General features: G+C 47.0%; 2 protein-coding genes across 3 annotated transcripts in view; one reads left to right on the top strand and one right to left on the bottom strand.

Annotated features, from left to right (window-relative positions):
* The window catches only part of RHPN1 (rhophilin Rho GTPase binding protein 1), a 56,395-nt gene extending 51,821 nt beyond the window's left edge, over nucleotides 1-4,574 (bottom strand). For both annotated transcript variants that reach the window (XM_026646910.2, XM_026646914.2), the window contains exon 1: nucleotides 4,473-4,574. In XM_026646910.2, coding sequence (XP_026502695.1) covers nucleotides 4,473-4,574 — 102 coding nt within the window. The remainder of the gene's footprint in view (nucleotides 1-4,472) is intronic.
* Nucleotides 4,575-13,143: 8,569 nt separating this feature from the next.
* The window catches only part of TOP1MT (DNA topoisomerase I mitochondrial), a 52,930-nt gene continuing 40,786 nt past the window's right edge, over nucleotides 13,144-25,287 (top strand). The window contains exons 1-5 of the mRNA XM_026646893.1: nucleotides 13,144-13,247; nucleotides 15,014-15,116; nucleotides 17,298-17,371; nucleotides 18,432-18,534; nucleotides 21,747-21,805. Coding sequence (XP_026502678.1) covers nucleotides 13,144-13,247; nucleotides 15,014-15,116; nucleotides 17,298-17,371; nucleotides 18,432-18,534; nucleotides 21,747-21,805 — 443 coding nt within the window. The remainder of the gene's footprint in view (nucleotides 13,248-15,013; nucleotides 15,117-17,297; nucleotides 17,372-18,431; nucleotides 18,535-21,746; nucleotides 21,806-25,287) is intronic.

The following is a 25,287-nucleotide window of genomic DNA, read 5'->3' as shown; positions in this document are numbered from 1 at the left end:
GAGACCTGTTCCTTACTTGAGGTCATAAATTGCAAGTTTGCATCTATTTATTTATTTATTTGGCGTATGCAATCCAGTCAAGCCAAGCCAAGCCAACAGTGTTCTTATCAACGATGTTCAAGGCACAAAGATCTCCAGGAAGTTGAGACATTTTCCAGTCATCAACAACGTGTGTCATGGTTTGTGGCTGCCCACATTGACACAGTGAACTGTCTCCAAAATGCCACAGAAATTCCATGTTCACACTCCTGAGCGACATTAGTTATACGAACACAAGTGGTAGTGTAGACATAGCCGCAGACTGTAAACGCTTTAGGGCACCGACTGTCTTTTTGTTTTGTGTCTGTACAGCACCTACCACAATAGGGTCCTGGTCCATGACTACGGTTCTTAGGCATTATAGTAATGCAAATCATCAATAATAAGGGACCATTAAGTATTTCACTTCTAAGTTTAGGTTTGAATGCCGCCTGGGGCAACTGTGACTGATGATTGTTTGGTGCCTTACAATGTATGAACTGAGGTGAACTTGTACTAACTAGCTCATTTTTTGGTGTTCACATCTCGCACACACACACCCCCCAAAAAAATCTTACTGGCAGTCACAGCAGAGATAAAAGACTGAATGATCCTATCCTCAGAGGCCATACATCCAGGAAAGGTTGAGGAGCCTTGGTGGGGCAGCACGTGGACAATTTATACTACTGCAGGTTGTGTTTTATGCTAAGCACAAAGACTTGAATCTGCAAGGCTGCCAATTTAGCACCTCACAAACCGTGAGTTACCACCACAGGGTAACTGAACTTACAAATATTGCACACTTAAATCTGCAAGTTTGCTACAATAGGGAAACAATGCACATTTTGTACAGGAGAAAAAGGGTATGAGAGAGTTTGAAATGCAGAACAAAACATTCTGAAAACCCAATTCTGTAGTTTTTGCTCAGGAAGAGTTCTCAGTGATTCTGATGAGAGAGTACTGCTGAATTAAGATGGCAGGATTTAGCCACTATATGGTAAATTAGAGATAGTAAAAGCTAAAACAAATTCAGCCCATGAATAGCAACCACAGAGACAACACTAGGTACATACTCTAAAAAGCTAAAGCTGTCAGGTTTTTATCCGCCTTAGTTTTATTTCACTCCCAAAATACCAAAAGCAATTAGAGTCCATCACTGACAAGTTACAGTATTTCAGACTCTCTATAAAACCATTTGGAGATACAATAGCTAAAGAGAAGTGCCATTGGGGTTGTGCCTATTTTTGCCAGGGGTGAATTTGGCAGTCTCGCTGTTTTATGTTTACTTGTCTAGCTTACGACAGGTTTGAGATATTTATTTTAAAAAAAATGCAAATATCTACATTACTCATATGCTATAACTCTATGGGCTAAATTTCAGTATAGTGGGGCTTTTTTAGAGAAAAAAAGCATTTTCTACAGACCTACAGAGGGTTATAATTAGAAATGCTAGCTTGGCTACCTGCTGCAGCACAAAAGAAAGACATTGTTATAATTAAATGAAACATTTTAAGTCTAGGACCCCAATCCTGCCTCTGGATCCATTCATGTGGATCCTATGTAGAGTTCAGGACATAGTCCAAGGCCTAGTTTAGGTTCTTATAATGCAAACACACACATGGTGATGAATGCAGTATAAAAAACATATACAGAACAGATATATGCATTACTGTACATAGGCTCTTATTCTGTGTTCATCACCATAGCATCTGGGCAGGTGGGCCTTCCAGTACTGCTTAAAATATTGTCCTGGACAGGGATGCTTTTGAATTAGGGCCTATGGCAAGAAATCCACTGAAGTCAATGGGACTACTGACTAGAATAAGCATTACTTCCAGTGAGCAAATGTTTGAAGTGTCAGGCCCTTAATATTACCAGTTATTTTATTTCTAAGAGAAAAACTGTTAGATACTTTAGGACCAAAGTTTAAATATTATAAAAATTTCATTGTCTAGTCACATTTCAAAGAAAACTGGTAGTGGTGGTTGAAATGTAGGTTCCTCAAATTGTAAGAGCCTGAAGCATAAGAATAGATTTAAAAAAATCTCTAATATTTTTAGCCCAAGAAAATCCACTTAAGGAGCTACCAACATTTGAGAAGCAATGCATGTTGTGGTAGCACAGCAGATCTAACAGGCAGATCATCCAGATTGATATTTTGTCCTTTTACATAGGAAAAGCTTCTGTCCTGCAGCAAGCTCTATTAGGTGTTTAATATAGCAATACAGCCTCAAACTCAGACAGCACCACACTATAAGTGAGTTCCATTTTTCTGAGGGAGGCTGCATTACAAGATATGCTTTATAACAATACACCATTAAAAAAGGCTATTATAATAGCTGTATGACATAATTTTTTCATAATAATAAGTCTGTTTGTTAAAACTCTCTAAAAAGATTCTCAATATTGACTGATACACTGAACAAAAGATAAAGGATAAATAAAAAAAAAAAATCAAGTCCAAATGCTCCAACCTGTAAAAAGTTACTCTAATTATGGGGGGGAAGGGAAGGAGGAGAGTGAGTGAGGGAAATCACTAAAATGAGACATGATAGTGCAAGCATCGAGCAGTCTGCATGTCACAAAAGTTAGGGCAGTAGACCAGTTCTGTGCACAAGTAGGGAACAGATGTATCAGCACCTCAGTGACAGAACATTAGCCTGTACAGAAGATAACTGTTACTGTAGTATCTGTCAGGTTTCATAGTAGCAGCCATGTTAGTCTGTTTCCGCAAAAAGAACAGGAGTACTTATGGCACCTTAGAGACTAATAATGCTCAAATAAATTTGTTAGTCTCTAAGGTGCCACAAGTACTCCTGTTCTTTTTGCAGTATCTGTGATTCTCCACAAAACAGTAAAGCCATAGCAACCACACCAACACAGTTCTCTTTCTGAGCAATGAATTCATTACAGTTACTGATTCTTCTTTAAAGAGACACCGCCAACTTGTAGTTTGTTTTTTTTTTTTTTATAAAGTGTCAAGTCATTACAGGTGCTACAGTTGTTCTTGAGTTCTCAGGTCAGTTTTTGTGGTTTTACAACCATGCTTTCTTACTTCAGATGTTTCTCTCCTGCCTGTTGCTGTCAGAGGACCCCACGCACACAGTAAATGGACTCCCTTGCAGAACAGAAACCGTGAAACAAACTATAAAGTAAGCTACAACACACACACACACATACACACCCCCCTTACTAATCTTTTGTTATAGGTGGCACCTAAGGTGACCAGATAGCAAATGTGAAAAATCGGGACGGGGGTGGGAGGGTAATAGGAGCCTATATAAGAAAAAGACCCAAAAATCGGGACTGTCCCTATAAAATTGGGACATCTGGTCACCCTAGACTAGCACCTGCAGTTATAAATACCACAGGAAAATTCTGAGACAAATGTGACTTAAGTTGACTGTGTCCCTTTAAATTAAATCAGAAAGGTTAAAAATTAGTACTTGACTGAAGATTCTTTATTGATCTTTACCTAGAAGAGGCTGTGGATTCAAACCTACAGCCCTTACTAAGGCAAAACATCTACTGAACTAAATGGGAGATTTGTTTGAGGAAGAGCTGTAGATATACATCAGATTACAATGACAATTTACATCAAATTAGCAAACAAACTTTCAGAACACATAGAAATTGGCACACTTCACAGAGTTTCGAAAGCCATTATTTACCCACCTTATGGTGGTTTTACAACTAGTGTTTGTAAAATACTTTGAATGCAAGAGTAGTACAGTAGCAATTTGCCAGCACACTACCTACATTAAAAGCCCTCATATAAGCAATGCTAACATTTTAAAGGTCTAAGAACACCCCTTGAAGTTTTCCCTCCCTCCTATTATTAATTTTGGTTGCATCACTAGTTTAATTAGCAGTCAGATCTAGCAGATAAATTCATATAAACTAAACAGCTAAATAAGTAAACACATACGGTAAAACTGCCAGCATGGGGACTACCACATATGCCCACCTACTACAAAACCTTAGCTACATAAGCAAGAACACTATGCAATGCCATGCTGCTTACATTGTAGTAACCGTTAATAGTGAGAGGTAGAACACACACACAATACGTTAGTGGGATGGGAATAGTAACTTTCCTGCGGGAAAGAAAGGCAAGCTGAAACGTACCAGCAGCCGTCACCCAGTACCAACATGCACTGGCTAGCCCCCACCCCCTGCATCGTCCTGGCACCAGGGAGGTGTTCAGGCACCAGGGGCACCCCATCGTGGGAGAAGAGCACTACCCCCCACACACACTGCCCTAGCACAGGGGAGGCTGGCACCGGGGGTAGGGGAGAAGGGCTCTAACCCCCCACCACCACGGCCCTGGCACAGGGGAGGCTGGCACTGGGGGGGGGGGAGAAGAACTCTACCCCCCCCCGCCCTGGCACGGGGCCCGCTAGCCGCCTCGGGGGCTGCTCTCTGCGGGTCCTTGCCCCGCGCCCCTCACTCACCTTCCGGACGCTGCCGCTCTCCGGGGGCCGCAGCAGGAGGAAGCCGCCGCCGTCTCCCCCCGCGTCCCCTCCGCCGCCCGGGCTGCCCTCCGCGGGAACCATGGTGTCGGGGGGCGGCCGCGCTCCCCTCAGCCAGGACACCAGCCGCGGCTCTCTGGCTTCCCCAACGGCGGCTAACCGCCAGCCCCAGGGAGGGGCGGGAGACAGGGACCGCTCTGGCCAATAGAGTGGCGGGCTGCCTTCGAGTGAAAGCGCCTGTGTCCAATGGCAGCGAGGACGGGGGGTGGGGCCAGTGGCGTCCCCGCCCCGCTCGCTGCCTAAACGGTGCCCGGGGGGGAGGAGACCCTGTCGCCCCTGGCAACGGTGGGAATTAGAACGCCGAGGACGTCACGGGGGCGGGGCCGCCCGGGCACGGCCTTGTCTGGAGACGCGCGCAGGGAGGACTGCACGCGGCCTCTGAACTCCCCCCCCGGCCCAGCCCTGTCTCACAGCTGGGCCACCGCAACCCTCTTTTCTCCCGCCCCTGCCGCATCTAGGGCACCCCCTGCCACAGCTGGTCCACTGCACCCCCTCTCCCCCAGCCAGATCTGGGGCACACACACCCCTCCAGCCTTGTCTCCCATCTGGGCCACTGCAACCCTCTCTGTTCCCACCCCTCCAACATCTGCTCCCTTGCTGTTTGGGGGAAGGCACTAGTAGCAATGCAAAATGCATGGAAATCCCTTGTCTCGGAGGCACTGCCCTTCCCTGCAGCAGCCTGAGCTGAACCCTCACCTCAGCCCTGTTCCAGCGGGAGTTTACACCACCTCCACCCCATTGTCACTGCAATTTGTGGTGCATTTCTCTAAGGGCAGGGTCTGCACTACAGAATTACTTCCCTACAACTATGTTGCTCAGGGGTGTGAATCCACACCCTTAAGCGAAGTAGTTATGTCAACCTAAGTGTGGGCGTAGGGCGTGCTATGTCAGCAAGAGAGCTTCTCCTGCCAGCTTGATCCTCCTCTGGTTTCTCTTCAGATCGTATAAATCTTTCGCCTCTCGTGAAGGCCCATTATTTACTCCAATGGGAGAGCTCTCTCCTGTTGGTTTAGAGCAGGGGCGGCCAACCTGAGCCTGAGAAGGAGCCAGAATGTACCAATGTGCATTGCTAAAGAGCCACAGTAATACGTCAGCAGCCCACCATCAACTTCCCCCCCACACAGCTCCCTGTGCCTCCCACCCACCAGCAGCCCCGCCCAGTGCCTCCCCCTACCTCCAGATCAGCTGCTTCATGGCGTGCAGGAGGCTCTGGGTGGGGAGGAGCGAGGGCACGGCAGGCTCAAGGGAGCAGGCAGGAAGGGGTAGAGTGGGGGCAGGGGCTGTGGCAGAGCCAGGGGTTGAGCAGTGAGCACCCCCTGGCCCATTGGAAAGTTGGCCCCTGTAGCTCCAGCCCCAGAGTTGGTGCCTATATGAGGAGCCGCATATTAACTTCTCAAGAGCCACAGGTTGGCCACCCCTGGTTTAGAGCATCTTTCTTAAAGCACTACAGCGGTGCTGCTGCACCCAAGCGCCCTCAGTCAAGAAATCCAGTTCACCTTGGACCGAGGTAGGAGCAAAACCTGTTCCTCTTGTGCTGCTCCTCTGTTGGCCTGTTATGTCATGAAGTCCCTGACTTTTTAGAGCAGTTCAAACAAGCAAGTGCTAGGCAACTCTATCAAAAACTACAGTAGAGAGAATAGAAATTGTGTAGAAAAGCACTCAAGAGTCTGGAAATGCCATTCTTAAGGCTGCATGTACAACACTAACTACTTCCCCCTCTGTATTCTAATGCATACAGTTTGGGCATTGGTCTATACTTAAAAGTTAAACAGACCTAGCTACATCACACATGGGTGTGAACAATTCTCCCTCCTGAATGCTGTAGTTAAGCTGATATAACCTCTTCCCCCGCCAGCTGGACATAGCTAGGTTGATGGACGAATTCCTTCATCAACCTAGCTATTGCCACTCAAGGAGATGTATCACCGTCCTACATCAATAGAAAAACCTCTTTTGTCAGTATAGGAAGCAACGATGCTATGGTGCTGCAGCAATAAAAGATATTACCTCACCCACCTTGTCTCTGAAACTGTCAGGCAGTGAGAATACTGAAGCTGCTGCTTATGATATGAAATAGGATTGCTTCATTGTTACCTTGTCCTCATCTCTTTCCCAGAATTTATTGTACCCACCTGTAGACTCATGTTCACAGTCTTAGCACATCTGGGAATAGGGGAATTCCTTCTTATGTGTGTAAAGTAGCGCACCTAACAGAACAGGCTCTTGAGTCTTCATTAGGAACTCTAGGTGCTACCGCAGTACAAATCTAAGCCTTTAATTACATGATCACATAATTTTTCCACAGGGGCCCTGCCTCATTCAGCATGCAGCTTGAACGGTGCACAATTAGACAGGAGTGCACTCATTTAATAATGAGGGTCAAATTATTGTATTAAATATTAAACTTTTGTACTATTAAGTTAATAAAAGCCTATCCACTAACTTATCCCCACTTCTGCTTTTCCAGTACATCCTCTTGTCATCTTTTTCTGTTGTAGGCCCTTTAGGGCCAGGATCATACATCACATGTCATACAGTACTGAGCACACTGTCACCATAACCCATTTAAAAAGGGTGCATCTTATTTGGTCTCCTAACAGGCACAAATTGGCTCAGCAGCAGCAGGGAATTTAGGAGAAAGGTGGAGAGGGCTATCCAATCAGAATACAGGATAGAGACAGTCAATATCTTAACTCAGATGTAGTAGCTGGTTTGCTATTTGGTCTGGTGTTTTTTTAAAACCTAGTTTTAGGACAGGGTTGGGTGTGGCACAAAGGGCTCAAAAGCGACTTTCCTTGGCTCACATAGATCTATTCAGAGCTAGAGCACTACTGGTTCCTAGCTCTTTGCTGTGACGGTCCAGAGATCCCACAGCTTCCTTAGGGACAGGTTTAATAACCCATCCTGAGCTGCAAGCTCATACCTAATTTATTATTTGCATCACATGTCCAGTCCCATCTTTCCCTAGATCTTTTACATTTCCAGGAGCCTGCTGTTGTTCTGGGGCTGCTGCCGGTTTTTTCAGGTAGAGTTGATATAGCGTGTTACAAAGAAAACCCTGCACTGTCCTCTCTCAGCGAGACTATCCAAATGGAGCCATTGGACTGAAAGGAGAAAGTTGCTTTAAGTATTCGGGATGGTGGTAGTTCTCTTTCTGCCTATCTACTGAAGGGGTCTAAGGAGCAAGTGCAGGATTTATGTATCACTATGTTCTGCAATATCTGCAGCCGTGGCAGAGTACATCTAGGAACAAGGATCCCTAAATGTCCTGTCTATACCTGCATGAAACTCCAGCTATTCTGGGTGCTTTAATGCAGACAGACTCCTGCTGCTCCTAGTTCACTTTATACTACTGAGTAGGAAACTCTGTTAAGACTAATTTTGATGCACGCTACTCAGACTATCACCAACATTACAAACCAGAGCACTTAAGACAAACACTGATACTGCTGGGCACGCTCCACCCTCGTTTGCTTTATTTCATCCACTAGTGCTTCATACGCTCTCTGAACTGCACTGAGAGATCTGGATTCATTAACCAACTTCGGTGTTCTGGCTAGTGGTCCAGTGAACAGCCAGTGTGCTACCCGGAGATGGTCTCACCCTAGCTAGGAATATCAAGAGCTCTTTTGCCCAGTACTGACCTCCTTTGTAAAGTGGTTTGAGATCTGTGAAAGGAGCTAGATATTAGTCATTAGTAGAGCATTGCTGCTTGCTATTCCTTCAGCAGCCCTGGCAATAATCGAAGGGCAGAATAGTGCCCGGAGAGTTATGTTAGGATGAGACTTACACTGGCTAAATCCAGTTTGGGTTAGGAGGGATCTTTCGTGGCTCATCTAGTCTCACTTGATTCATTATCCCCAAGTCATTCCTAATAATACACGGGTGTCCTGACTAGCCTTGAAGATCTCCAGTGACGGGGTCACCAGGCGGACGGCAGGATTAGGTTTATCTAGATGGCAGCCCAGGCAAACGCAGCTGGAGGTGGATGAACAAAACAAGCGTATGGGATGCCCCTGAACATTAGTTTTTACAGCTTCTTGCTATAACTCTGACTCGCAGAATAAGCCTGAAAGTTTACTAGCCAAGACCGAGGAAGACTCCTTGCTTGCCATTTACCCTGGTGATTGCTGTTCACTGGGGGCAGGGGAGTCAGTGATTATTATACTCACCCAGCAAGAACAGTCACTCAGGCTGTGGGTGAGATTTTGCAAGCCTGCTGCAACCAGGATCAAAACAGTTCTCCCGGGGAAGTTGTCCAGGAGGAACCACCCCTATTTCTTAAGAGTTTAGTTTAATGTTCAAGAGCTGACAACTGTGCTTCACTTTGAAGGAAGAAATCTAGGAACACACCATCCCAGTCCCGCTAGTTACAAGCTCTGGGCCCAATTTTGCTTCCCATCAGACTTGCCATTAATTTAATAGAATCATAGAAGATTAGGATTGGAAGAGACCTCAGGAGGTCATCCAGTCCAACCCCCTGCTCAAAGCAGGACCAACCCTAACTAAATCATCCCAGCCAGGGCTTTGTCAAGCCAGGCCTTAAAAACCTCTAAGGGAGGAGATTCCACCACCTCCCTAGGGAACCCATTCCAGTGCTTTACCACCCTCCTAGTGAACTAGTGTTTCCTAATATCCAAACTAGACCTCCCGCACTGCAACTTGAGACCATTGCTCCTTGTTCTGTCATTACTTCATTGGAAGCAATGTTAGGCATGGAACATGCCAGCTGAGGTCACTCCAGGATTTTTGCTCCAGGTTTTCTGTGTATCTCAGGTTATTTAGCAGACCTCCAGCTGGAGCGGTGCCATCTGATTAGCAGCGGCTGGGCTAGTTTGTTGTGTCTAATTACAGCCAGTTGCAGGGCGTGGATGGTGATCCAGGAAAACAGAGAGTCACACCATCTGCATCAAGCCAGGGGGAGGAAACTACTATCTCACCCTCTCAGGCTTGCCAGGTAAAGGAGGGATCGATGGGATCAAAGTACATTCCCACCCTCCCACAGCAATTGCACAGCCTCCGTTGGTAGCTGGGTTCAATTGATTAACTGTTCCTAGAAGCCACGTCTAAGGTAGAGAAGGTCGCCTATGCAAACGTTTGCAAAGCACTAGATGCTTGCAAGGAGCAGAGCCTGTTTGCCCCCCTTGGAGATGGCTCCACGTTTTTACACCAGATAGTTGTCTGGTGTTGCTGTCCCTAAAAAATACTAGCTTGCATTCTTTCCAGGGCAAATGCTCACTTCTTTCTGGGGGCCACCTCCCTTCTACTGAATGTGTGTAACAGGGGCCACCTCTCACCCCCTGGAGCAGCATGAAACCTGGAAGGACACTCAGAAGCAGTGTTTATGAAGTAATAACTCCTGGTTAAGTATGTGCATAGAAAGCTGCTCCCTTTAACTCACTTGCTGGAAGGTACAGTAGAGGCATGCTGCAAAATATGGGTAGAACGTGCTACCAGTATACTCCTTACTGGTTTATTGAACAGGCACTGGGAACTGGGAAGGAAGTGGGTCCGATACAGACAAGCAAAAGGGGGACTGGGAACTAAGAAAGATTAGAAGAGTTTCTGGAGAATGGTTTGTTTTACAGCTTTGGGAAAAAGGGACCAGGGGCCTGCAAAGCTTTGCACAAGAGAACTCTCTCTCGGTCGCCTTTTAACTAAGTCATGCACATTAAAAACAGAACCCTTATAAATGAGGGAAGGAGAAGCAGGCTGCCCTCCCACCCCAGGCCGTGTGTGTGTGTGTGTTTTTAGGAGCAACTAACTAAGGTTGGAGCCAAGCTTCTGAGAAAAACCAGTGAAGCCCCGAAAGGCAATACCTATAGCATTGGAAAATTCCTAAGACCTTATTTATTTCTTGGCTATCTAGTTATAAAGAAGTCAGTCTCATGGAGAAATACAACCCTGTCTTATTACAAAATTGATAAAAATCAAAACCACAGTTCAAGAAACAGATGTTGTAACACTGACCAAATACTGGACTTACATGTCCCCAACTGTGATAACAGTTACTCCATCCACTAGCTAGCCTAGGACTGGTAAAGCTAATATAGGTAAACTGAGGCCCCTTTCATATAAGTGAATTTTCCCAGAATTCCCCCCAAGGCTTAGACAGCCTCTTTCCACTGGTTTAACTTTGATTTTAAGACTACATTTCCCAGAATGCTCTTTGGGCTGAGTATCTTCCAATCAGGGATGAGTGGGGTCTTTAAATCAAGCTCCTCCAAGGGGGCACTTCCCCTAGAGAGGAAAGCAAGGAAGCTATTCATGAGGGAATCTCTTCTTAACAAATGTTATTTAGCCGGGTGTTACCTCAAACAGGTGAGCTTCCGCCAGCAAATATCCAGTAACATTTAAGATTATATAGTGAAAGGGCCTTTAAAGCATGAGGGTTTTAACAGAAAGAATTGTCTTATTTCCTCCAAAAGTTTGCAAGCCCCTCATTTTCCCTCCCACTTGTTTCTCGAGATGAAGGAGCCAAGTTTTTGTAGGAAAAGGGCTAACTTCCTTCAGAGAAAGGAAGTGACCTAATGTCATTCCAGTCACACTTTGGTTGCATTATTTGCATCCAGTATGGACTTGATTTTTTCCCCAGTCCTGTTCTGCCTAAAGTTCTTAGGGCTTTCATGGGCAGATGGAGTTTGTCAAACTCTCTCTCTCTCTCCCTCTAGAGAGGGATCTGTTTTCTCACTGTGCTTTGTTTTATTTTTCTGCCCCTGTCTGGTGTTCACTCACTTCTTGGTTGTCCAGTAATTGATAAAATGCTGTAATGAACGTGCTGCTAATTCTGCACCCGGGGTTAGTAATACAATAAAAGCATAATCAATCCTGAATGCCCACTGTGCCCTCCCCGCAACCTGCTACATTCCTGCTTAGGTGGGAAAGGTGATTTTGTTAAGGGGCAGAACTAGGAGTTGGGGGGGCGGGGGGAATCTAGATTTTATTCCCAGCTCTGCACAGATTTCTTTTGTGAATTTGAGCACACTTTCAAAGTTGCCTATAATTTTAGTTACCTCCATTTTTTAGTACTTTATTTTAGACTCTAAGGCCAGGAGTCTCAGAATTATTTACCCCTTGATTTCAATGGGAGTTACAGAAGGGAATAAATACCTTTGAGGATGTGGGCCTGAAGGCCTGATTTTCAATGAACGCTGGGGGTGCTCAGACATCACTAAGAGCTGTGAGCTGAAGGTACGGTATGTGTAAGCCTCTTTGTTTTCAGTTTAAACTGATTTTTACCCCCCCCCCCAATAAAAAATCTTGAGTTTTACAAAAAAGTATTATTAATTTTTTTCTGATTTTCACCCTACTTTGTGTCATTCAAATATATAAAAAAATAACTTGTTTTATTAGGAAAATACAATCCATTGCATGAGATATATGTATTACGATAATACATTAGCCTGTGTAGATGCAAAATTGCCTGTTGAAGTAAGGCCATGTATTAGTAGAAGATACACACATAAACAAACAGGCACGCACGCAAGCTCTGAAGTGTGTGTGCATCTGAACATCCTGATCAATCTCATGCCCACCACGGACACATTTCAAGCTGTTAGCAGATAACAGGTTAAAGGTCTGACACACTAAAATGGAAAGAAAACAAAAATCTGTATCAGAATACGTTTCAGAACACAAGGAAGTGTTTGAAAGTTTTAAAAAACAGGAGAAAAGGGTGAAGTTGAGTGAATGCGCTGCAAATGGTGTGGCCCAATTATTAAATGTAAATATTTATAGGCTAATAGTTCTAAGTCTAGGACAGTAAACTGTTTATTCAAATGCAAAGTTTTATTTGGGGATTAGAGATGTATTGTTTTCTTAAACTCAGAGGTGGCATCGTGTTTTGAGTTTTGCTTTAGTACTGCAAAATACTTTGAAAAATACTTCCCTCCCCCCCCCCGTCCTTCCATCCACCAAAATAAACCCTGATATTTATCCAGACAAATTATTAATATTTTTTTCCACCTGGTTTTTGTTGTCTGGGTTCTATTCCCATCTTCACTACGGATCTTCAGTGTGACTTTGGGCAAGTCACTACACCTTTCTATGCCTCAGTTTCCCCCGCCGCTCTTCCTTTGTCTTGCCTATGTAGATTGGAAACTCAGTGCCCGGCACAATAAGGCCCCAGACCTGGGGCAGGCTTCTGTGGGCTACTATAATAAAAACAATCAATAATTAAAATACCAGTAGCATGTCTAATCTGTTCTCTGTATCTACTAATTTTATAGCTTGATAAGAAAAACATTAACAGTCCTGTTTGACTGGCAGGCTTTGTTCTGTAGGAGCCCGTGCTGTGTGTTGCTCCATGATATTCTAGATGTGCACAGAGTTTATTTCTTTTATTGTTTGGTCCAGTATTTGAGGTTAAAAATGCATTGTGCTTGCGATGCTTCACCACATTCCTTGTTGAACGAAATACTGAGCTTGCGCCCCATGCATGGTACCTGACTTAAAGATGCAGTGATGCAAGATCACCTGGGCGTTGTCTTTGCAACCTTTATGCAGCCAGCCAGCTCTTCTCATTAATAGCAATGCTTCTGCTTTACACATTTGGTTGGTGCAGCCCTTTTCTTTGCAGATGTGAATTTGCACAATGATTGATAACGAAGAGTTGGCAGAGGAGAGGGACGTCGGGAACCATCACCAAGCTGACCAGACAGCATCTTCATCCGTGAAGACTAAGAATGACAGTAACAGGCAGGTGGTTTCCAGCGACAGCAATAATATACCGTAACTTCATGAAAAATGTGTGAATCGAATTGATGGTATTAGAGCTATGGACATTGGCCATCCAATGTCTCATTGGCCCTCTTGACCTTTTTGATGGTGTCATATGTTTATTTAAATATTATTAATCGTAAGTCTGTGATTTCCAGCTTCACCAGTATAAAATACACTAGCGTGTAGTACTGCCACCTTCTGCTTAAGAATTTAAATGCTCAAAAAGTAGGAAATGCAAAAAGTTTACATTGAATGTGCCACCTTGACGCTACCCCTATGTGCATTCGTGCGGTGGTCCTTAATTCCGTGATCACGCACTGTTCCTCAAATACAGGGGTTTCCTGGAAAAAGCATTTTCTTGCCATTTGAAAGGTTCTACTAGCATGAGAGAAAGCCTGTACTTCATAATAGGTAATACGGATAAGGCTGTTAATATCTTACCAGCCAGTGAAGTGCATTTACTGTTATCAACAATATATTGTTTGTAGGGGTCTTTCCAGCAACATATAGTATGGAAGCTTGAGAGGGTCACCAGCACAGAAGGATGGTCTGGTGGTTCCAGGACTAGCCTGGGACTCAGAAGGTTCAATTTCCTGCCATGACACAGACTCTTCGTGTGACCTTGGGGAAGTCATTTAGGGTGTGTCTGCATTGCAGCTGGAGCTAAAATTTCCAGCTCAGCTAGACGTACGCGGGCTAGCTTTGATCGAGCTAGTGTGCTAAAAATAGCAGCGTGGTGTGGGTGGCGGGAGGAGCTAGCCGCCCCAACTATAATACCATCCGAGACGCTAGGTACATACTCAGATCGTAGTCTGTCCCACCAGCCATGCCGCTCTGGCTATCCTGCAATTTTTAGTAGGTATGTGTCTCAGTAACCCATCTGTTAAAATAGAACGTAAGAATGGCCATACTGGATCAAATCAATGGTCCATCCAGCCCAGTATCCTGTCTTCTGACAGTGGCCAATGCCAGGTGCTTCAGGGATAATATTCCCTCCAGAATCCCAAGGGTTTTGTGAGGATTAAAGACTGTGAGCTATTCAGCTACTATGATAATGGGGCCATCCCCAAACTTTTACCCAAGGCATGTTGCTAAAACGGCTCAGAGAAGCTCCAGTTGTTTACTGTTTTCTTGAATTCCAGCTGTGTTGGCCTGGCTGGCACATCTCGCTTCTGCTTTCCAGTAAGATAGAATTCATGCCAGAACTGTTGAAATAGATTCCTTCAAGGGTTGTGACCTCAGAGGTACTGTCCTCTCTTGAAATGCTTCTGCATTTACCAGCAGTGGGGCCTGATCCAAAGGCACCGTGAAGTCAATGGGAAGAGAAGGAGGAAATGCACTCTAGGACGGGACTCCTGAACGCAGCCCGTGCAAACGGGTTGAGCCGGTAGCTTAGCATAGCTTGGAAAAGAACGTCATGGTTTTATTTCAGTTTTTACTATTACACGTAATGCTGTGAGGCTGAACTTGATATTACTAACAATTGTCATCTTCAATGTGCTGTAGAAAATTGTCCCAGGTGAGTTTAGCAGCCATCCACATTGATTGCAGTAAATAGGTTCATTTCATTTTCTGGGAAAGTATCTAGCTCACTACAAATTAGGAAGGAGAATAACATGGGGCAAAGGTGCATATGGTCTTTGTTAGGAAGCTAGCTGGTCACCTTAACTACAAGAAACCTAACTGGCTCCTTTGATTTGCCCCTTCCCCATCACACGGAGTATTTTTCTTCCTCTTCTAAGGAAACGGAAGAACGTCTCTGAGCAGAAGGGACAAGAAAAGGAGAAGAAACCGAGAGCAGACGCTCTGAACAGCCAGTGGGAGGAAGCTCAGCGAAAGGACCAGGTAGGAGGGAACTGGCCTTTCAAGCAAGAGCTGATGCGTGTTTTGTTTGTGAGAGAAACAGGCAGCCCGAGATCGTGACCGCTTACAGCTTCTCCGCCGGGCTGCTGCCTTCTGCTCTTTGTTTACTCATCTTTTTAGGAAAGGTGATTTCTCCCGAACTATATTTGTAGCAGTTAGACTTAAGCAAGTCACTTAGTCTCTCTGTGCCTCAGTTACCCATCTGTAATATGGAGGTAACAGCACTGTGAGGGTTGGGAGTCTAGATAGTTTGACGGAACAAGGAGCAATGGTCTCAAGTTGCAGTGGGGGAGGTTTAGGTTGGACATTAGGAAACACTATTTCACTAGGAGGGTGGTGAAGCACTGGAATGGGTTACCAAGGGAGGTGGTGGAATCTCCTTCCTTAGAGGTTTTTAAGGTCCGGCTTGACAAAGCCCTGGCTGGGATGATTTAGTTGGGGTTGGCCCTGCTTTGAGCAGGGGATTGGACTAGATGACCTCCTGAGGTCCAGGGCCGGCTCCAGGGTTTTGGCCGCCCCAAGCAGCCAAAAAAAAAAAAAAGCCGCGATCGCGATCTGCGGCGGCAATTCGGCGGGAGGTCCTTCGCTCCGAGCGGGAGTGAGGGACTGTCCGCCGAATTGCCGCCGAATAGCTGGACATGCTGCCCCTCTCCGGAGCGGCCACCCCAAGCACCTGCTTGCCAGGCTGGTGCCTGGAGCCGGCCCTGCTGAGGTCTCTTCCAACCCTGATATTCTATGAGTCTATGATTCTATAGTTACCTTAGATCTGTTTGTTTTTTTCCGACTTAGAACATGGTAGGGAGCATTAAATGATGGACTCCAAAAACTCACCTTCCCAGCTATGGGAGGGAGTGCGGCTTATTGGTTAGAACAGGGACCCTTGGGGATAGGATCTGCCTCTGACCCCAGCAGTGTGACTTTGTGAGGGTTACAGGCAGCTTGGTATTCTGAGTACCGGCAGCTCCCGTTGACTTCAGTGAGAGGTTTGGCTGCACCACACTTCTGAAAAATGGGCCCTAACCTATTGGTGGCTCAGTTTCCCTCTCTGTATAATGTGGATAAACCTTAAGCCCGGTGGAGCTGAGGCATTGTTTCGTTTTCTGTAGAGGGCTTTGAGATCCTCAGCACGCGAGCGTTACCCTCAGTTCAGCCTGTTGTGGCCTCCTTGTGTACATTCATAAATTCTAAGGCCAGAAGGGAGCATTGTGATCAGCTAGTCTGACCTCCTGTACAGCACAACCTATAGGACTTCCCCGAATTAATTCCTGTTTGAACGTGAGCAGCTCTTTTAGAAGCACAGCGAATCTTAATTAAAAAATTGCAGGTGATGGAGAATCCACCACAGTCCTTGGTAAGTTGTTCCAGTGGTTAATTACTCTCACTGTTAGTAATTTGTGCCTTATTTCTAGTGTGAATTTGTCTAGCTTCAACTTCTGGACGTTGGATCTTGTTTTACCTTTGTCTGCCAGATTGAAGAGCCCTCTGATATCACATTTCTGTTCCCCATGTAGATCCTTATAGTCCAGGAGTGGCCAGCCTGAGAAGGAGCCAGAATTTACCAATGTACATTGCCAAAGAGCTCCAGTAATACATCAGCAGCCCCGCATCAGCTCCCCCACCCCGCTCCCAAGGCCTCCCACCCACCGGCAGCCCCGCCGATCAGCGTCTCCCCTTCCCTCCCAAACCTCCTGATCAGCTGTTTCGTGGCGTGCAGGAAGCTCTGGGGAGGAGTGAGGGCACGGCAGGCTCAGGGGAGAGGGCAGGAAGGGGTGTAGTGGGGGCAAGGCCTGTGGCAGAGCCAGGGGTTGAGCAGTGAGCACCCCCCGGCACATTGGAAAGTTGGCGCCTGTAGCTCCAGCCCCGGAGTCGGTGCCTATACAAGGAGCCGCATGTTAACTTCTGAAGAGCCGCATGTGGCTCCGGAGCCACAGGTTGGCCACCCCTGTTATAAACTGTGAACGTGTCACCCCTTAACCTTCTCTTCGATGAGCTACAGAGCTGGAACGCCTCGTGTAGTCTGGATGGAGGATATTACCATTCTGTTCTACCTCTCCCAGCATCTCCGTGTGGAACAGGGGCAATGTTTAGCTCTGGACACACTTTGCCCTTCTAAACTAGGTGTTGTACCAAGTTGTTTCCATGCTGTTTTGTTCCAACATGTAGCCCCCTGCGTTAAAAGAGAAGAAGAGACAGCCGAGATCCAAGGAGAAGCCGTTGCAAGAAAATGTCATAAGCAGGTAACTTTTTTCTTTTAATTAACTTGTCCTGATCTCCTCTGAGGGCGGGAGATTGAGCACTTAGACCAATAGAATACTAGATTTGTGATGAAGCTGCCTCAGTGCTCATCAGTTCTTGCCCTTGTCACATCCTCTCCACCCACTGCAGTTCCAAGGTCGAACCCAGCAGTTCTCAAACTATGGGTCGGGACCTCAAAGTGGGTTGCGACCCCGTTTTATTGGGGTCAACAGGTCTGGTGTTAGACTTGCTGGGGTCTGGGGCTGAAGCCGACACTCAAGGGCTTCAGCCCTGGGCGTTGGGGCTCAGGTTACAGGCCCTCCGTCTGGGGCTGAAGCCCTGGGGCTTTGGCTTTGGGGCCCCGTGCCTGCAGCGGTGGGGCTTGGGCTCCTCCCCCCCAGGACGGCAGGGCTTGGGCTTTGGTTTTGCCCTGCCTGGGGCAGGAGGGCTTAGGCTTCGGTCCCCCCTCCTGGTGTCATGTAGTAAGTTTTGTTGTCAGAAGGGGGTTGCAGTGCAGTGAAGCTGGGGAACCGCTGGAACCTCTAGCATTCTCCAACCCTGCAGTTTCTTTCGTTGCTTTCTCTTGAGCAGAAGGCTACAAGTTGTGCTGAATTTTATGGTGGCTTCCGAGGTGTGAATTACTTTTCCACCAGGGGCTAGGATGGAAACCACTTCATTTCTACCTGTGCTCTCCGCTGGATTTGAGCCCTCTAGCATTGGGGATGACGCCAGCTTTTTCCCTCTCGTTGTTTGCGTCAAGGAGCGATCAGCTCAGCTTATCAAGCACTGCCAGATTCAGAAAATGTCTCTTTGTTTGGTTTATAGACGAGGTTGTTCTACTGATGAATCTGCAGGTTAGCTGTGTGGGAGATGGATGCTGGCTCCGGAGGGTCCTAACCTTTAATCTTGTGGATCAGCAGAAAAGCTGATAGATAGTTGGGGAGCTGCCTAGGAGACTAGAAATGGGTCTGCTTCAATTTCTCTGCTTCATTTATTCAAATGCAAAATGGCCTGTTGGTAAAACCTGCTTTCCCGCCATTCTGTCTGTCTGTTTTTGCTAAGAAGCTCTCTAAAGCAAGAAGAGGCTGCTGAGAATGAAGCCTCCAGCCAAAAGCTGGAAGAAAAGTCCGAAGCTCCAGAGGAGGAGAAGGCCAAGCACAGACAGGTATGTCTCAAAGACTTTGGGAACCCCACGCCTCTTGACGTCTCTTCCTGCCCTACATTTCTCTGATACTAAGTGCTGCTCTAGGGAAACCGGCAGTATGAGATTCAGGGGAGAAGAGTGATGTTCACAATGCAAAGCTGGCAGCAGCTGGAGGACGTACTGTGTGATGTGTGTACATTGATATAAATATATAGTAAGTCCACAATACACAGTGGAATGAGTATGTTAATGAAGTGCATGGAGTCGTATGGGATCTTGGCAGATCGTAGATGCTTGGCAGGGTTAGGCTGAGCCTGGTCTGAGGGAGACCTGCATGGAAAATCCAGGAAGTGATGTGAGACGCTAGAGAGGAGAACACTCTGGGAGGGCTTCCCCTCGCCCTCTCTTGGTTCTTGTCACTCAGACAGAAAGCAGAGGGCCAGAGTCCAGAGTGCAGGCAATGCCATGTCTATTGGGGTTAATCAAGCAAGCAGAGCGATAGCTCTGTACACCAGTAGAGCTTTTTCCTGTCCTCCTTTTTCCCACCTCCTCCTCCTTATCGGGCCTAATTATACCTGTCATGCACGCCCCTGGTCCCATGCCTTCCAATTTATGGTCATGTTCTGTTTTGGAGTGTTGAGTCTGGGGGCTTCAGTCCCACCTCTTTTATATCCCATGCGAGGGGGAGGGAGTGAGGTTGTGTACTGGCCAAGGCCACTTTTTTTCTTTGGCTTTTAGTGTTGCTTATACTTCTTCCCCCCACCCCATCCCTCTTGTCCCTCCCAACTGGTTGCTTGACCTTGTCTTGAGAGAGGAGTTGTACATTCATCTGTCAAACTGCAACCATGTCCAGCAACACTTCAGCTCTATTCCTTATCTTTCCTCATTATGCTATAACCCCTGTCTGGCTGTGGGCAGATGCAACACCCAGTGTCTTTGTTCTCGCACACATTAGTAAGGATGTAAGACGATCAGAAGTCAAATGGGCAAACAAACCCCGCAAATTCTGTCTCAGGCAGGTTTGAATGCTGTATTACCATCGCTAACACACTCTCCCTTCTGCTAGTACTGCCCCAGCGCAGTGATCCTCTTCTTTCATATGGCAGTAATGGAACGGTGACCGCAGTTGGATCTTAAGGTCTCTGATTCAGCCCAGAGCAGGGGTGGGGAGCCATTTGAACGGCTGTGACACCTCCACGATGAGCATAGATTGGGCAGTTGTCCGTGATGTGCCCGACAGTTTGCACCACGGCACACTGTGTGTAGTGCAGAGTTGGGCAAACTATGGCCCGCGGGACTGTCCTGCCTGGTCCTTGAGCTCCCGGCTAGGGAGACTAGCCCCTGGCCCCTCCCCTGCTGTCCCCACTCCCCCGCAGCCTCAGCTCGCCGTGCCACCAATGCTCTGGGTGGCGGGGCTGTGAGCTCCTGCCGGGCAGCGAGGCGCTGTGGCTGGCTCCAGCTGGGTGGCGCGGCTGCTAGCATGGTAAGGGAGCAGGGGTTGGATAAGGGGTAAGGAGTCAGGGGACAGGGAGCAGGGGGTGGTTGGATGGGGCGGAGGTTCTGGGTGGTGATGGTCAGGGAACGTGGAACAGGGGGGATTGGATAGGCGTGAGAGTCCCAGGGGGCCTGTTGGGCGTAGGAGTGTGGATAGGGGTCGGAGCAGTCAGGGGACAGGGAACGGGGGGGTTGGATAGGCGTGGGGTCCTGGGGGTCCTGTCAAGGGGTGGGGGTGTGGCTAAGGGTCGGGGCAGTCAGGGGACAGGGAGCAGGGGGGTTGGAAAGGGGGTGGGGACCCGGGGGTGGTTAGGGGCGGTCAGCGGACAAGGAGCGGGGGGGGGGGGGGGGCCAGGCTGTTTGGAAGGCACAGCCTTCCCTACCCGGCCCTCCATACAGTTTCAGAACCCCGATGTGGCCAAAAAGTTTGCCCACCCCTGGTGTAGTGATAAGAAGAGCTGTGCTGCTGGAAATGCCTAGGATCCTGACCGCTTGTGCCATGACACTTTTCCTGCTGCGTTAGAGTGCCCTCCAGCACCCTAGCCGCATTCCAAACTGGGGTAACTGCATCGGGTGTTGTAACGTGCCCCATGCTTGCAACAGGATGAGTCGTGCACGGTAAAATAAACGGAGCTGCAGCTGGTTCGGTGCGGGGTTCCGAAGCCAATCGGATGAAGGTTTCCTGTGTCTCTGCGTCCAGTTAATCTGAAAGTGTGATCACTTGGGGCTTGTCTCCCCTTAACATGCTACAGAGGCATAGTTGAGCTGCCGAAGCACTGCAACGTAGACGCAGTGTGGATTTTTCACACCCCTGACTGACGTAGTTAAACCGACCTAATCTTCTTCTGCAGACCAGGCCTTGGTCTCTGTTTTTAAGAAGGGATATACTATGCTAATACAATGTTATGATAATTAGATCTATACAGTGCCACTTGCCCAATCACCCCGCCTTTGCCTCCCCTCCCTTCCCCCCCTCTTTTGTCCCCCTAGAGGTATGAAGATGGCTACGGATAGGGTTAGTAGCTACACTCATAATTGCACTCGTTGCTGCTTGTCGTCAGCACGCTCAACGTTGTACAGAGCACGCGGTGGACGAGGCCCCTGCTCTGAGGAGCTGACAATCAACAGCTCTGATCCTGCCATTGGATCAGTGCAGGGGGAGCCTACTCCCATCCAGATTCCTCCTAGAAGCTCGCTTCATCTCTGTTGCCTACAAGAAGTGTTCACCTGCTCTTAATAGAACTTCTTAAGATGTACGTGTACCATAACTCGGTTGCTACATTGTCGTATTTCTGTAGCCCTGGCATGTAGCTCATTCCATTCTTGATCATCTGTTGCTTGACTTGTTGCATCACCTCTGACGCTGGATTGTAAGTTCCATGTATGTATTCTGGAAATTATCCAACGCACTTCCAAAGAGTGTATTAGCCAAAACAATCCACGTTCCAGGCAGAAACTCCCACAGACTGCAGACGCCTCTGCCCTTTTGAAAATCAGGTCACTTATGTAGGCACCTAAATATGGACTTTTTAGGTCCCTTTGATTGAAAATGTTGGCCTGCCTGAGAGTTGAAATGGGTAAACTTGGCTATAGGGTGCGAGGAATATATTGGGTTCTGTGCCCCAGGCTTTAGCTGAGTGGCATCTCTGGTATTGGGAACACGGTCTTCTTTTCAAGCTGCTGTTGTGTTTCAAAGAATGTGCATTGCTTGGATCCCAAGGTAATAAAATCTCTTTCAGGTGGAGACTGAATCCATCCCAACCAAAACTCCAGCTTCAGGGCAAGAGAGCGCTCCCAGGTGAGAAATGAATGGTTCGGCATGTGGAGGGGTGGGGAATGGACCATGGCGCAAGTGGACAGGCGAGGCCGTACGTGCAAACATGCTAAACTCAAGGAGCAACTGTTTGCCAAAGATGTGTCTACACTGCTGCTGGGAGTGCACCGCCCAGCCCGGGTAGGCAGACTCACGCTAGCTCGCTAAAAATAGCAGTGTGTCCTTATGGCACTGGCAGTGGCTCGGGCTAGCCACCTGAGCTCAGACCTGCCTGACTTTCCTTAGAGATTTCTCCCAGTGGCGTGCAGGAAAATGCTGGTGTAGATTGGACACTGATTTAACCACCACTCAGAGCATCACTGGGTGAAATGGTGGTAAAAATGCTACTAGAGCTCCCACCAGTGATAACAATGATGGGAGATTTGAGTGGGTGGGGAGGACTCTAGGCATCAACACTTAGGTTTTGTCTACACTAGAGGAACATTGAAAGAAACTTACCCTTTGACAACATTCTGGTTTGTAACCTTGGTTTCACTTACCCGGGCTTCTGATGACACTTAAGCTTTCCATAATCACTGTATATTATTTCCTTTCCTAGGTTTTCTGCACTGGGAGACTTTTCTTATTGTTTGTGGCCTCAAATTTACCAGGGAAATGTTGGAACTTTGCTGCTCTGCAATTTTTATACATGCTACTGCACTGAATTGATTTTTCTTCTCCCTGTGATGAGAAACTCACACCACTCACTGTGGCATTACTCTGAGCAAAGCAGGGACCTAGCTACTAAATTATCACCTCTCCTTTGCCTAGGAAAGCAGGGCTAAGTCATCAGTTTTCAATGTAATCTTTACATCCAGCTTGGGACCTGATCCAATGCCCACTTTAGTATCCACTTGATTTCAGTGGGCATTGGATCAAGCCCTTAATCCGTTGCTTCAGAGCAGAGTGGAGTAAATATCGAAGGGGACTGTTGATTGCTTACACGTACTTAGTAAATACAGTGATGGGCTTTATAGAAAACACTAAGATAAGACAATACGCATCTGAAGTCCAATAGGTTTGTATTTTCTATACATTGCTAGATATTGGGGTTGTGTCGTGATATGAAAGGAAGGAGTTAATGTAAACTTGGCGAATTTTCACTTCCCTCATTTTAGGGTCTGACTTCTCCAACGCCTCTTGCTGGGAATGAGAGAGCTGGTGGAGGGGGAGTTAAACCCCTAAATGTTTGCAGGGGAGTCAAAATGATTTTCTCTACCCCAGCCTGCTCTTATTTTAAGAGGAGGTTAGGTAACGAGTTAACGCTCAGCCGCTCACGGGTTGATTTACAGAGACCCCAGCTCCCTTTAGACTTAATCAGATTTTAGGAATTTGACATATTTCACGGAGGATGTCGGTTACTTGCTTAATGAGTTTAGCTGAAATTGTGTAACTCTTGGGAAAAAAATCCAATACATTTCCCCCTTCTTTAGCTGCAGAATACACGGAAGGCCATAAGGGAGCGCAGGGAACTCTGAACCCAATAGTGGTGCTGAGGGAAAGTCAATTGTGAATCATTATTATTTATATTACCCTAGGGCCGATGGGTTCCAACTGAAATCGGGGTTCCGTTGTGCTTGGCACTGCACGCACAATTAAGAAGAGACTGTCCCTCTCCCAAAGAGCTTATAGTCTAAACAGACATGGCAAGGAAGAATTATCCCCATTTTACATATGGGGAAATGAGTTGCCACAGCTGTACTGCTAAAAGTCGTGCAGTGTAGCCGCTGTTTGTCAGCTCTCCTGCTGACAAAAAACGTTCACCCCCAAGGAACGCCGTTTGTGTTGTCAGCAGGAGAGCGCTCCTGCCGACAGGGCGCTGTTGGCACTGGCACTTGTTGCGGCAAAACTTTTGTCTTGAGGGGTGGGGGGTTAACACCTCTGAAAGACAAACGTTTTGTCATTCAATTGCCAGTGTAGACAAAGCCTCTGTGACTCCCAGTGCCTCCGAATAAGAACAGACCCCAGGTGAACAGCTGTTAAATAGAAAATTAAGCCCTAAACCCAGGTTCTGGGCTCTTCAGCTCACCCTACCTGCTGCGTTTCTGGAGGAGAAAGAGAGCAGTTACCAATGTGTTGTCATCCTCCCCGCCTCTCGCTTGTCTGTACCAGAGCTAGACCTTGGGGTTGCTAGGACCAGTTCAGCAAGTTCTTTGCTGTTACCCTCTCCAAACCCAGCACGCAGGCAGAGTGAAATCCCAAACCAGACTGGATAGACATACTGCCTTGGGTGTCCGTGTTAACCTGTACCAATTGGAACGTCGCTTGAGGTCTCTGAGCATTCGTCAATATATGGAGATACCAGACATGTGACTGCCTCGCTTCCTTTGCTTGAGAGAATCAAGCGTGTCACTGATGGGTTTTGTTATGATCATCTAATTTGACCCTCTTGCATAACAGAGGCAATAGAACCTCACCTGGTGATTCCTGTAGGAGGAGGGGTTTCTACTTCTTTGTTATGGGACAATGTTGAACCCAGTGACTCATGACTAATTCAATTATACCTGCTTATGTGATGCCAGTGAGCCCAATGATGTATATGACCAATTACAGCATATCTTTTAGTAAGATGCCTAAAATCCCTTGTTCCATGCAGAAAACATCCAGGCCAATGGGGCTTTTGTTAAAGACCAAGCATTTTCTGTGCTCCCACAGCACACGATTATGCCAGCATGAGTCATGTCCAGCATCACTGGCTTTGTCCCTTTGAATAGCCAGCTGTAATTGAAACCCCTTGAGTGAAACTGATCTATTTTCAGAGCTGCTTCTGTAATGGTTTTTCGAAACTTTTGGTGGCATCAGGTAACCTGACAACACTTCACAACCCCCTTGCAGCCAGCCCCCTTGCATCCAACCCCCCTTGCTTTGGAAAGCAGTTTGTTTGGAGACTGGAATTCCGGCCTGGGATATCTCCGCTTGTACCCTACTTAATTTGTTTGTGGTTGCTGCAAAGGCTGCTAATGTGGATGTTTGTAAAGCTTTCTCCCTGCCCTCCCTGGTGAGGGTTCCGATTTAACAGATCCCACTAATCTGTATTTGACCTGTATGTGCTCTGGGAATTGATGTCAGAGAAAGAAGTGGCAGTCACTGTAGCAAATAAGCGGAGGGGAACCAATCCAAAAGGAAACAGCTCCGCTAAGCACAGTTATAAGCTCTTATCCTGTGTCCTAAGAGAAGCTAAATAATTGCTGAAGGATAATTGCATGTAAAGTTGTGCTTGCATCTCTTTCAATATTGGGGATGAAATTGCATCAAGCCTTAAGCAGCAGTGGATGGTTGTCTGCTCTCTGACATTTCAGTGAGGCACATACTGCAAGTTAACCTCATGTATTCATAACCCTGGCTCTTCCCAAAGTGACTAGTGTTTAATTACTTGGTGCCCAACCTGACACCTTAAAGAGGCTGATTTCCAGGGGGCAGGTGCTTGGGACATTCCAAAAACCAGACCTCTTAATGTGCTCCCCTAA

Source organism: Terrapene carolina, unplaced genomic scaffold (assembly GCF_002925995.2).
Source record: "Terrapene carolina triunguis isolate 2854851 unplaced genomic scaffold, T_m_triunguis-2.0 Scaffold58, whole genome shotgun sequence".
NCBI lineage: Eukaryota > Metazoa > Chordata > Testudines > Emydidae > Terrapene > Terrapene triunguis.
This window is presented reverse-complemented; position numbering and strand designations above follow the sequence as displayed.